Source organism: Salminus brasiliensis, chromosome 1 (assembly GCF_030463535.1).
Source record: "Salminus brasiliensis chromosome 1, fSalBra1.hap2, whole genome shotgun sequence".
In the NCBI taxonomy this organism is placed as follows: domain Eukaryota; kingdom Metazoa; phylum Chordata; class Actinopteri; order Characiformes; family Bryconidae; genus Salminus; species Salminus brasiliensis.
The window spans coordinates 85,965,355-85,979,622 of NC_132878.1; the positions used below are offsets into that span (position 1 = coordinate 85,965,355).

The 14,268-nt window shown below is 39.9% G+C and overlaps 1 protein-coding gene across 1 annotated transcript in view; it reads right to left on the minus strand.

The window, feature by feature from the left end:
* Positions 1 to 14,268, minus strand: part of tmem145 (transmembrane protein 145) — a 51,129-nt gene that overhangs the window by 13,616 nt on the left and 23,245 nt on the right. Inside the window, exons 3-9 of the mRNA XM_072691745.1 lie at positions 10,973 to 11,050; positions 8,999 to 9,085; positions 8,761 to 8,859; positions 5,610 to 5,694; positions 3,612 to 3,683; positions 2,795 to 2,863; positions 1,568 to 1,648 (exon numbers count right to left, since the gene is read on the minus strand). Coding sequence (XP_072547846.1) covers positions 1,568 to 1,648; positions 2,795 to 2,863; positions 3,612 to 3,683; positions 5,610 to 5,694; positions 8,761 to 8,859; positions 8,999 to 9,085; positions 10,973 to 11,050 — 571 coding nt within the window. The remainder of the gene's footprint in view (positions 1 to 1,567; positions 1,649 to 2,794; positions 2,864 to 3,611; positions 3,684 to 5,609; positions 5,695 to 8,760; positions 8,860 to 8,998; positions 9,086 to 10,972; positions 11,051 to 14,268) is intronic.

Consider the following 14,268-nt stretch of genomic DNA (forward strand, 5'->3'; position numbering starts at 1 on the left):
TAGATAAATACATGTGCTTGGCCATCTACATGTGCTAAGATATACTATGATTAATCCTTTTGCAAGTAAGTTCTGGCTACCTGTAAAGTGCACACAGAGTGAGTTATTTTAGTACGAGCAAAGCTGCACGTTCAATACCTTAGCTTTCAGTAACTAACAATTTCTTGTAAGTCCTTTTTTACACTAATCAAAAAATGCAAAAATAAATGTCTCTAAGGAGAGATATACATTTTATTGAGATGATTTTCTAAATTTTTCTGCTCCTGTAATGCCCTGTAACTCTGGCCGCTGATGTCAAAGTACCATGGCTTGGGAATCAAACTTGTGACTCCGGGCAATAGTGGCAGTGCATTAAACCACTGTACACTGCATTGTTTTGGTACTGAGCACCCGAGGTATCCAAGCAAATTTAAACTCAACAGCATGCTTTGTTCTTTGCTAACACAGGCGCAATGATTCTTGTTCACTGTCCAGTTGGTATATAGAGAAAGGTTACCTGATCTTACACTGAAGTTACACTACCTGAAACGGAGCCACAGCTCTTGAAAAAGAAATTAGGTCACTATCTAGGGATATTTACACACGAGCAGAACCTGAGAGTATACAATGTCCTTGAGAGTCTACTATTTCTCCGAATTTCCACTAGGCATTCATGTTAGTGTAAATGTTTTACCAAACAACTCACAAAAGGCCAATGACAGAAGTTAAGAAAAAGCTTATTCAAGTTCTCACTTTATTCCTGCTAAGCACTCGGCTGCAAACGACATCCTGACTTACTTCACCCATTCTGACAAAATCCCACCTTTCCTCCCTCACTCATGAGTTGCTCTGGAAAATGTGTCAACTGTGAAGTGCAGAAGTCTGAGTAGTGGCAGATCCAAAAGGTTGGTGGGGGAGGAAGAGTCTTTAAAAAACATTTAATATGTGCACTATATGGACAAAAGTACTGGGACACCTGCTCATTCACTGCTTCTTCTGAAACCAAAACCAACCCTTTTTTCAGAAAAAAAGAGTTGATTCTGCTTTTGTTGGGGTAACTTTTTCTACTGCCCAGGGAAGGCTAGATTTTGGAGGAGCACTGCTGTGAGGATCTGATTGCTTTCAGCGACAAGAAGGTTAGTGAGATCAGGATGTTGGATGATTCCAGAGAACACAATTCCACTGCTCCAGAGCTCAATGCTGGGGGGATTTATATTTATACAGCGCAAGCCTGGCATTAGGCACAGAGCCAATAGGTTCATAATTATGTCCTTCAGAGAGTTCTAGTCTATTGGCAATACTTCTCTACATGGATTAGACAAGCCATATGTGTGCAATGTGTCAGCAATGGGTGCAACTTAACATAATAAGACATCTAGTGTATGAGTAAGTAAGCACATTTACAAATTATGGAATACATGTATCCTGTAACAACAAATTAAGCCCTGGTGGTAGCAGGGAGGCCTGAGTCCTCCGGATCTGGACAAGTACCTTCCTGTGTGAACTCCAAGTATTCTTCTCCCAATTGACCATAAGAATAGGTGAATTACTGAACGTGTATAAACTATGCCAGCATTTCTTCACTCACCAAGTATTTTAAGACTTCCATTCCCCACTCCATCCCTGGCATACAGCCCCCAATAGATACAGAAGAAAAGCAGACTGAGAACTAGGAAAGAAAAAAGACAAATCCAAACATTAGACAAATCAATAAAAAAGTGTGGCTGGAAAACACAAACACAGGCAGAAGGCAAAGGTGAAAAAATATGGGCAAATAAAAATAGGATTGAACAGATATGTACTTAATCATCTAGCACTGCAACCTCTACTGACACACACACGGTTCGTTTTACTTCCTCTGTTGGGTCCCCAGAGGTTCTGGTCACCATGAAATACATTCTTTACATTCACTACATTTTTTAATTAAAAACATTTAACACTGCTCCAAAGTTCCAAAGCATTTCAGCCCCTATGCAGTCCATGTGGAAAAAGGTTGGACCACATTTAATTTACTGTGCTTCTGATGTCATTAAAATCTATGTACATATTCCTCATAAGCTACATAAAAGTTAGTATTATAAAGGTTATTTAGATAATGCCTGGCAGGAGCTGTTTCATTGGATACAGCCATGGGGGGTAAGATACATGCTTTTAGTCCTGTAATGGATAGGATCTTGATCACTTCCCCAGACTATAAAAGTAGATAAGGAGAACCAAACAAGAAACAAATGAGACAAAAATATTAGAAGACCACATAGACAAGCCAGGTGGCTATTGGAACAGTGTTTTGTAGGTGGATCTGGGCCAGAACGGCTTGCCATCATTGATGGAACAATGAATTCTGAATGATACCAGCAAATACTAAAGGGAAATGTCAAGACGCCTGTCTATGAGCTGAATCCCAAGAGAATGTGGGTCATGCAGCAGGACAACGGCAAGTCTTTCTGCCAAAGAACGATTAAAGAAGAATAAAGTTAATGTTTTGGAATGACCAAGTCCTGACCTTAATTCAACAGAACTGTTGTGGAAGGACCTGAAGCAAGCAATTAATAGAAAGCTAAAATTCATAGAATGGGCTAAAATTCCTCAGAACTAATCAACAGATACCTGCAGCAATGTGAGCAGAAGTTAGTGCTGCACAACGGGGTCACATCAGATACTGAAAGCAAATGTTCACATACTTTTAATTCTAAATGGTTTACAAACTTCCAAGCACCACTGTATAAAGGTGTTTGTGTGTGTGTGTGTGTGTGTGTGTGTGTGTGTGTGTGTGTGGCAGCTTTGCAGCATGAATTACAGCAACTGCTTTTCTCACCCTCAACTCCAGTGGCAGTCATAAACATCTTATATGTTGTATGGAGCAGCTGCCTCCCCTTCAGATTATCTAGAAGAATTACAGGGAGATAGTGAGAGAGCAAGACAGGGAGACAGTGAGAGAGCAAAACAGAGAGACAGAGAGAAAGAGAGAGAGAGAGAGAGAGAGAGAGAGAGATAAATAATAATAATCTTCCATTTCAAAACTTGAAGCCAAACAGAATGGCCAGTATGTTGCTGTGATTTGTACAGAAATAAAACCAGGTATTTATGTATCTGTTAGTTCAGTTAAAGGAAAGGTTTGGTCAACAGCGCTACTAATAAACACTAGACATCTTTTCTGTAAATACACTATACGTCCAAATGCTTAAGCACACTCCTTCTAATGCTTTAACAGACCTACTAAACTTGGCAATTTAGGGGTGCTTGAGTAGGAAAAGCACAAAACTGTGGCGGAATCTGGCCCTGCAGGACCGGAATTGCCCAACCCTGTTCTAATGAATGCATTCAGCTACTTTAAGTTGCACCCACTGCTGACTCAGATGTGCAAATGCACAAAAAAGTACTGCCAATAGAATAGGACTCTCTGGAGCAAATACACATGCTGATGAACTACATCTGGACAGAGTGGAAAACTGCATAAATCAGAATGTTGGTACAACCACTCCGTTCATGTGAAATGTTGTGCAGTATTAGAATCATTATGTTTTTAGTCAGTCATGGGAAGTGATTAGGCTCATGGATTAAATATGTGGCAAACTTTGAATACAAAAGACAGACTGTTGTGTGCTGCAACTCATCAAGGAAAATGAACTTACATGCAAAGTAACAGGAGAGCGTGAACACTGTGGCAAATATCACCAAGAAAGTAATGTCTGTCTCCAAAATTCCTGAAACAGAAAAAGGTAGGAAAAAAGGTGAGTTTTTAACATACCAGCTTCCCGCAAGATTTCAGACATATGCATCCACATCTAACATCTAATCACACATTACTTATAATGCAATGTTATTTTAACATGTATTGTGGAGGTAGATTTTAATTTATTCACGTTATAAAAACGGGACAGGATTCTGGATGGGGTATTATAGAAATATCAAAATGCTACTAATGACAAAGAATATACATAAGTATGATCACTGGGAAAAGTCATAACTCAAAAACAGCTAATTGCAAACTGAAATGTAATACAGAGGGGAAAAACGCATTAGAAACATTTATTCTATTCAACATTTTTCTTGTAATAATAAAATCTATAAACACACACATACATGTTGTGGCTGGTGGAGGCGGAGGGGGGTTAAGTAGGCTTAGCTGTTGGGCCGAGGCAGTGTGTATGTGTGAGGGTGGAAATACCTCTCAAACCATGCAGCTACAGCATGTTTATATCTATACAGGGTGGGCCATTTATATGGATACACCTAAATAAAATGGGAATGGTTGGTGATATTAACTTTCTGTTTGTGGCACATTAGTATATGGAAGGGGGGAACACAATGTGTACAAAGTGTGCTTGGTTTTAACGTAACTTTATTCTTTCATGAGTTATTTACAAGTTTTTAACCACTTATAAAATGTGTTCACATTGCTGCCCATTGTGTTGGATTGTCAATTCAACCCTCTTCTCCCACTCTTCACACACCGCAGAAGAAATGCTAGCACAGGCTTCCAGTATCCGACGTTTAAGGTGCTGCACATCTCGTATCTTCACAGCATAGACAATTGCCTTCAAATGACCCCAAAGATAAAAGTCTAAGGGGGTCAGATCAGGAGACCTTGGGGGGCCATTCAACTGGCCCACGATGACCAATCCACTTTCCAGGAAACTGTTCATCTAGAAATGCTCGGATCTGAACACCCATAATGTGGTGGTGCACCATCTTGCTGGAAAAACTCAGGGAACGTGCCAGCTTCAGTGCATAAAGAGGGAAACACATCATCATGTAGCAATTTCAAATATCCAGTGGCCTTGAGGTTTCCATTGATGAAGAATGGCCCCACTATCTGAAGGCAATTGTCTATGCTGTGAAGATACGAGATGTGCAGCACCTGAAACTACGGATACTGGAAGCCTGTGCTAGCAGTGTAATCTGCTATCAGTGTGTGAAGAGTGGGAGAAGAGGGTTGAATTGACAATCCAACACAATGGGCAGCACTTTAAACACATTTTATAAGTGGTCAGAAACTTGTAAATAACTCATGAAAGAATAAAGTTAAAACCAAGCACACCATTGTTTTTTTTGTGAAATTTACAATAAGTTTGATGTGTCACATGACCCTCTTCCCATTGAAAAAACTAAAGTTGGATCCAAAATGGCCAACTTCAAAATGGCTGCCATGGTCACCACCCATCTTGAAAAGTTTTCCCCCTCCCATATACTAGTGTGCCACAAACAGGAAGTTAATATCACCAACCATTCCCATTTTATTTAGGTGTATCCATATAAATGGCCCACCCTGTATATATACTACCTATTTAGCAAGACCAATAAATAGCCTTAATAGCCTATATGATTACATATAGATGGATTAATATATAGATAGATTAAATCTCCTTTCAGTTCAGCATACAACTAAAGCCTATATGAAACCCCCCCCATCTTTTTAATACATACATCTACAGTTATGTCCTAAAATGAGGCCACCCTTTGCCATTTTATATTGTATATTTGCAATGTATTGTTTTCCCATACTGAAATAATACATCAACTGAGCTGAAGCTCTGCATCTAGAAAAGCTTACAATGGATTTATCTCATTCATAGTAGCTCATTTGAGGCCTGAAATATAAACATGCTAAACATGACTGTGTGACTCACCAAACTCATCTGCAGAGAAATGCTGTGTCCAGAAAGACTGTCCGTTGGTCAGCTTCATCTCATACTCTAACTGAAGTCCACCTCCCTGTGTGTGTGTGTGTGTGTGTGTGTTTGGTGCATATGTGAGAGAAAGAGAGCGAGAGAGAGGGGCAGACAAACACAGAGGACACAAAGAGATCATCTATAAAGGACTTCAAAGCAGCAGACCTTCCAGTTGTTGAGAGGATTTGAGGCAGGTTAAAAAAAAAGTTACGCTTTGATTGCATTTGGCAGGAAAACTCCTCTCTTCATCAAAAGGGTGAAGAGCATGAAGCATACACTGTCACAAAATCAATGCAGCCAGAGATGGAGTGAGGCTGGAGCAGGGAAGGGATGACAGAGAGTGAAGTAGGGAGAGAGCGAGTGAGAAAGGAAGGAGTAAGGAATGAAAGGCTGGAACACAAGTGAGCCGACGCTGGAATGACAGAATTTGTGAACAAAGAGGTTCAAAATCAGGAGAGCAATTGGATCGCTTGTTTTATCTGATGCACACCTAGGAAAACAGCAAACATCAGTAGGGACGGTGCATAGGTACTAGAGACCTGACTTCAACTACATTTTTACACTGTATGTTACAGCACAGTCTGTGATAGGGCTGAAGCAAAAGCTCTGTGGACAACATTGCTTTAACAGAGATGAATATTCTGATAACTGATCAAATATGTACATCATCGAAAATTCATCACAATCGACATCACAATCACATCCTCTAATCGATGTGATCTTCACCATGTCGGTTTTTTAGTTTCACAAAAAAAAAAACATATTACATGAATAGTCATGTATACCATGCCACATGTGTCCAGTAATCGTAACTGAGATATAAAGTTAATTAATCACAATATTGATATCGGGTCACATCGCCCAGCACTATTCTGTATCAATAATATCAACAGCAAACACACAGATATGAACTCCAGAGGATTATTCTCAGCACTGCAATGACACTGACATGATATCGGTGTGTAGTGTGTGTTGTGCTGGGACAAATGAATGAGACACAGCAGTGCTGCTGAAGTTTTTAAACACTGTGTCCAAACACTGTCCAATCTATTAGACACTCCTATTCGTTGGTCCACATTGTAGATGTAAAGCCAGAGACAGAAGCATATGTTTTACAGGCCAACATGCCACCGCCATGTCAGTGTCACTGCAGTGCTGAGAATGACCCACCATCCAAATAATACCAGCCTGTGGGGTCCTGGCCATTGATGAACAGGGTGAAAGGAGGCTAACAAAGCATGCAGAGAAACGGATGGACTACAGTCTGTAATTACAGAACTACAAAGTGCTGCTATATGGTAAGTGTAGTTCATTCCAAACCAGGGTGGGTCATAAAAAGAAATAAAATATATTTTTTTATTATGAGCACTCATCTATTTTTCATTAGCCCTATTAATAAATGCCATAAGGCATGCAACGTAAGAGTACATGCTCAATGGGATTCAGTTTGATTAAATGATTTGACCAGTCAAGAACATTTCCCTTTTTGGCCCTGAAAACTCCATAACTGCTTTAGCAGCACCTGCGGGGGCATTGTGCTGCTTCAAGGTGAAATACAGTCCAATACAGTTTCAGCTATTTAGTTGAACATTCACAGTTAAGATGCTTGTGTTCATTTCACAGCTGCTTTACGCAGTCATATCATTAAAAAACAAGTGTTTGCGTCCTGTTTCATGATTAAGAGAGATGCACAGATCATAAGGGGGTTTTATCTATTCACATTTTTCCATTACTGTGGAACACGTTAATCATGGCGTCCATAAAAAACTCTACAGACTAAGTATGATGTTTATTCAGTACTGTATTTTATCTGCTGATACCTACTCCTCATGCACATTTTTTCATTCTTATTCTTTATTACCTTACTTTATTACTACACATATTTTTTACATTTTTATTCTATTTATATGTCAGTGTAATCTGTCTTTTTAGTCACTAAAGCCTAATGATTATGTTGTATTCATAATGTTCTGCAATCTGGAGAAGATCACTAACTGTCAAATCTGTTACAATAGCTAACAGACACCCACACTGACTAACAGCACACCAAGTGATGGAATGGGAGTGCTATCCAGAGGGAGCGAGGCCAATGCTCTCTTGGACTAATGTGGCCTTTCATGGTCTACCAGGTGAATAATACAGCAAAACAAGGCTAACCAGGAACCTGGGAAGCTGATTATTTCTGGCTCTCTAAAATAGGAGGACTATAAATAAAACAGGGTGAGAGCTCACACTTTATCTTCATTTTCCTTATTTGATTTTCAATCCAGGGTGCTTTTGGGTTGCTCTTGTGTATGCTCTTGGGTCATTATTCCTCTGCACTGTGAATCGCCATCCTTAATGCAGCACTGGAGTGAATCTGAGCAGAAAGTATAGCTCTATACACTTCAGAATTCATCAACAGTATCAACAGTAACATCAGCAATAAACACCAGTGACCCAGTTCCACTAACTGCCACACATGTCTAAGCCATAACTGTGCCTCCACCATGTTTGACAGACCACAAATCCATAAAATAAACCCTGCCTGGGTAGATGTGGATTACATTGTACACATTAAATTGCCAGTTTATCAGATATTAGATGGTAATTTCATGAGATCTATGTTATACATGCACTATACTGGTGACCAGAGTAGCACCACCAATGCCATTGTTTGGGTTATAAACTGTTTTCATCACAGTAGTGATTTTAGGATGGTAGTGGCATATAGGTGTGCCCGTATGAGTGTATCAGACACAGCATAATTACTGGGCACTTTATTAGAAATACCAATTACCAACAAAGAAATACCAATCTTGATGGTACAACTACCAGGTGTACAGTTACAGATCTTTGTCCTTTGTCTTATTTGATGATAGTCATTCTCTTGCCCTTCATCTGTGGTTATTTTCTGACCATATTCTGACCACAGGACCACCACTGGCTGACCCAGCAGTTCACGTTAGTTGCTTTCATGTAACTCAAAGAATCCTTTGTCTTTTTTTCCCTTTTAACATTGTGTACATGTAGGTACATCTACTGAATCAACTGGCAACTTAAGAGTATTTTAGTCTTTACAATGAACAGCATTTTTAGAGACATAGGGAATCTGCAACTCATTACTCACCCCACATTTGCTGAGGGCTATGTACCACCATCTCTCTCTAACTGAACGAAAACTGCGCCCTCCAACGCAGCTTAGAATTTCATCACCCTCTCCTTCAACCTGAAGGGTAGAAAATTACACTGTCATAACTGTCATAAAACTGACTGCATTTACTCGAACACTCTAAAGTCAATGTAGTGGAATCATCACTTTCAGATCAATGAATTACAATTACAGGGAGTCAATACTCCCTACTTACCACACACCCAGACCAGGTGTAGCGGGTAGTGAGGTTAATGACTTGGTTGTTTTCTGGCCTCAGGACTGCCTCCTTCTGGTAGCAGTCCTGCAGTACATACACAGACATTCTCTGAGCATAAGCTTTGCTAACCCAGTGTTTTAATTACGCAAGAAGTGATTTTACATAAAAAAAAAAAACTTTCCACACCAATGATATTGTGTTGTCAAAGGCAAATAAATGGGCAGTGGTGTGTGTGCCGTGTGCACTGTAGTTTCAGCAAAAAAACTAGGTCCTGTCAGTGAGCAGCAGCCTAAGGGCTTAGACATACCAACAAGCAACTGATGACATTTTATTGAGCTTACCCCAACTTCAAACTAAAAAAAAGAGAAGAAGGCTTACAGTAAAACAGAAAGCACGGTTGGTAAAACACTCATGAAATGACAGGGTATAAATTATAGTGGCTGAAACAGCAGAGAGCCATTTAGAGCCAAAGGTATTGGACAAATCACACAGACTGTGAGCAACAGCCAGTCAGCGACATACACGTCGACATACACGTTTGGTAAGTGTCGGTAAATGGCCATTGCTTGTAGTCTATGTGGGGTGTCCAGTACCTTTGGCTCTAGGTTTGGCTATATGTTTACACATATTTTGTTTCCCCCCCAATTTGACATGAAACCAGCCACCTCTTTTCGAACTGCTGCTGATGTAATGTCACTGGGTAATCCATGTGCTTGGAGTAAGGTGCCAGGTACCCAGCTCTGATGCATCAGCTAACAGACAGTCGTGCCGTCCATCATCACTCTGAAGCGATGTGGAGAGAGAGCGAGCCCTCTACCTACCCAGAGTGAGCAAGGCTAATTGTGCTTTCTCAGGCTTTGGCCGCTGATGGCAGGCAGCATGACCCAGGATTCGAACCAGAGAAGGATATACTGTTTGAGCATGCAACATCAACATTATGTGATTACTGTCTAGCAAGATTTCAAAGCATCCATACATGGAATGTCAACTTATCTTTTTGGAAAAGGTCAAAAATGTCACCCACCTGAAGCAGCCACACAGTGAGGTTTGTTATAAAATACTAAAAGTGCTAACCTTTCTAATGCAGCAACACAATACAGCATACAGAGCAATACTGCGTGTTGTCACTGTCACACAAAAAACTTGTATCTCCATTTTGACTTTTTAACATAATCTGAAATCTGGCAGCTGTTCTTTCCATTCTGTTCTGCTCCAAAATGACTTGGAACAATATTTTTTTTTTACATTGACTTCCACTGAGATGGAAGGTTTTTTCCCTCATCTGTGATATTGCCTTTTTTTTGCATGACAGTGACGATTTTCAATTAATTCAGAAAAAACAAAGAAACACTAACCAGCCAGAACACATACCTCCCTTTAATGTCTTTCTAATTATTATCACTATTATATTATATATTTATCAATATTATATTATTATGTATGATTACTAATGTATTCACTGACATATTTATAATAAACATCTAGATCAGATTATTAATTTAATTGAATTTTAGTGACCAAATGGAAAAAACAAAACAGCCATTGCAGCAGATAGTAAAAATATGTCTACACAAAAAAATGTTGTTTGATTGATTAATTTTACATTTTTACATTTCTTGAATACGCACCCCTGACTTTACCCAATCTGATTTGCGATACTATATTTAATATTGGTATCCAGATGTGGTAATCATAGTTCTATTGCACCAACTCTACTCTGGGTAGTGTGTTAAACTGCAGTTCTGTCTGATTCTACTTCATACTGGACAAGAACATTAAACACACACTCAGCCATGCAAGCGACACTCTGGCCTTTTGGAGGCTACAGCTGAGCGTGTAATACAGAGACCAGCACAGCACTGCAGATACTTCTCATCTAAGTGGAGTGTCCTCCGCAACACCCCCTCTGTCGCACACGAACACCCTCCGCACATGCACACAAATAGACTGCACAGTCAGTGTCTGCCTCACCTTCTCCGGCCTCTTGTACACAGCTGGCCACTGCGAGCTTTCATCAAAGTAGAGCAATATGTTCTGACAGCAGCGTGACTGTGGGAGAGAGAGGGTTGGAGAGAGAGAGAGAGAAAGAGAGGGAGAGAGAGAGAGAGAGAGAGAGAGAGAGAGAGAGAGAGAGAGAGAGAGAGAGAGAGAAACACCTCACAAATGATCTTTACCATCCAGTCTTATCAAGTACAGAAGACAGCAGGAGAGAGCGAAAGAGAAAGAGGCGTAAGGGGCTGACTCTGGTGGGAATGCTGGGTAGTAGAACAAATCAATAAAAGACAGACTGTCATCTACTGACATCTACTACTCACAGAACCCGGCAAATGTCTTAGAACAACCCCATTTTTCCAGCTTTTACTGACATTTAAAACCAGTTAGTATCATGTAAGAACCCAGTGAAGTCCAGTGAGCCAAAATTGTACAATGGAGACCAAGTCATTGATTAATAATCACTGATCTGTAACAATACAGCTGGTCTGTAGCAATGGAAGTAAATGAAGCTTTATAAATTAATGCAAATACAGATGATGTTCAGCGTTTGCTGATTGCTTACAAACCCTTTATCTGCATAAAAGCATTGTTGGAACAGACCGAGTTACTGCACTCTTTACCACAGTATTTAGACAACACGGTATGTCTGGAACAGTACAGTCTGGTACAGGAAGAGCTCTGACAGACTCAAATCCACATCAGAAGACGGGTTTCTGAGAGTCAACAGATTGTATGATAGCTAGCTCATATGACAACACCTTGTAGTTGTTTAACACTTGCTTATCAGCAACACTGGACCAAGACCAAGAGAAGACTTGGAGTTGCAGGTTTGTCAGGTGTTGCAAAAATGGCAAAACAAGGAAATGCTTCCATGCAACTTAACCGGTGGACTACTGACAAAATTGGGGGTGTTCATTTATTAGGAGCATAGGCCAAATAACGAACTGCGGTACTTAAATCACCCTGTTAGCTACCGTTACCAAGTCACCACTGTTTGCTACATCAGCATTTCTGGACAGGCTAACTAACTCTTTATGATGAAACCTGGTGTATTGCACTGTCCACTTTCTGCCCACAAGTATGTTCTTTCATAGCAACTGTTGCAAAGCTGGACAAGCTTTAAAGGACATTAGGAAAAATAAATAAATTAATCAAATTAAATTAAATTAAATTAAATATAAAAAATGACCTCCATGCCAATGTCAGCTCAACATCTTTTAGGGGTGTAGCGGTTTGTGTTTTCTTACCGAACAGTCATGATACAGACGCCACTGTTCTGTGCAAGCAGTTGTGCAGAGAAGACACAGTACATGCTATGTTTTGGATGAAGAGTCCACACAGTGAACGAAGACTGATGACCGTAATGCAGAACCAGATTTCACAAGCCTGAGTTCCTTCCAGAAACCTTAACCTGTAAGTTGTTAGCAAGCAAAGTCTGGATTTGCATGGTATTGCAAGAACTGTAATGGATTTAGCATTAATGCTAATGCTAATGTTGGTGAATAGGTGCTGTCTCTGAAACTGCATACGTGCCAAATCTTTACTCAGAATTGATGGTCTTCGATACTAAATACATTGCTTACCTAGCAGCTTCTGAGCTGGAAAACTGGTTTCTTTTTACATATGCTACATGGACATAAGTATTCGGACAACTGCTCTCACTGTGTCTTCCTAAATGGTATTAATAAAAAGTTTATCCTGCTTTTTGTTGCAGTTTTGGAGCAGTGCTATGAGGATTTGTTTGCATTCAGCAAGAGTTTTAAAGTGGTCAGGATGTTGGATGATCACCACCTCACCACATCCCCAACTTATCCCAACAGTATTGGATGGATCACCATCATTCCAGAGAACACAGTTCCACTGCTCCACAGTTCAATGCTATGGGGGCTTTATACCCCTCTAGCCCACACCTGGCATTAGGCATGGTGCCAACAAGTTAATGTCTATCTGCTTCAGAGAGTCCTATTCTATTGGCAGTGCTTCTCTACAGGGACTAGACAAGCTGTGTGTGTACATTTGCACATCTGTGTCAGCAATGGGTGCAGCTTAAAGTAGCTGAATGCAGTCATTAGAAGAAGTGTCCACAAATGTTTGGACATGTAGTGTATATACAATGTAATATATGACTTTATGTCTTAAACATATGCTTTAAATATACAAAATTTCCATATTTTGCTATTTTTAAATATATATTTTAAAATATTTCTTCTATATTTTGCTCCACATCACATTAGTGTGAGGCATAATATTAGCTTATGCATTTCACAGACTACCAAGAGGAAGCCCATGAGTTTGAGCATACATGAGACCCACTGGGTGGCTGGGGAGGGGACAGACCGTCATTCAATGGGTTTGGTAGCTTAATGAATTGACAAGCACAAGTGTGTCTTTAGCATGTAAGCAATTTAAGCGGAGACTGGTGAAGGTGCAAGACTCTTTTGTTCCCTGGTCTAATGGCTGCAGTTATTATGTGGACAGGCTGCCTCTTAAAACTGCGACAGGTTGTCTTTCAAGGAGGCTTTAACAAATCTGCTCATTGCACTGAAGGATTCATTGCTTTTTCACACATCCTAGCAACAACATGAACTTACTGAAGGCCTCTCTGTCCTTCCTACTTCACATAACAGACTTGCAGGTACTTTATGGATTCTTTGATGCTAAAAGCGACCCTGTGGCACTGAGAAGTTGTTTCTGAGAGCATTTTGCTCAGTGGGATATATCACTGCCAGATGCATTTGCCTTCTAGGCAGTGATAACTCAAGGCCGTAGGGTGCAAGTCTGGTGTTGGTCCCAAGTGATGAAGGTTCAATGTGTATTAAGTTTCTACCTTCAGCTTAGAATGAAATTTATTCTACAATTTGATTTGAATCCGCATTTACTGGAGTCAGTCACATATGCCTACAGAGAGAAGGACAAAAAGAGAATATGGACTAAATAAACATTACTGTCATTTCTAAACCTGCATGGGCCATTCTTAAGCCTAACAGTTTACGTACTTTTTTCTCTAGTTGCTGCTTAGAAAACACCACTATCTGCTTCTTTATTCTCTCAGCTAAACAGTTAAAACATTAATCGAGTCATTACAGATAAGCACATAAGGTCCATAACATTTGAACCCTTTAACAGCCACAGTAAGATATATGTTTCTTATTGTGTGTTCTGGATCTGCATTTAACAACTTTTTAAATTTGCTTTTAGATGTCAGTTGACTATTCAGAGTGCATATGTAACTCAACCAGCTGGTTGACTTGCCCACTTAAGGTAATTCTAGA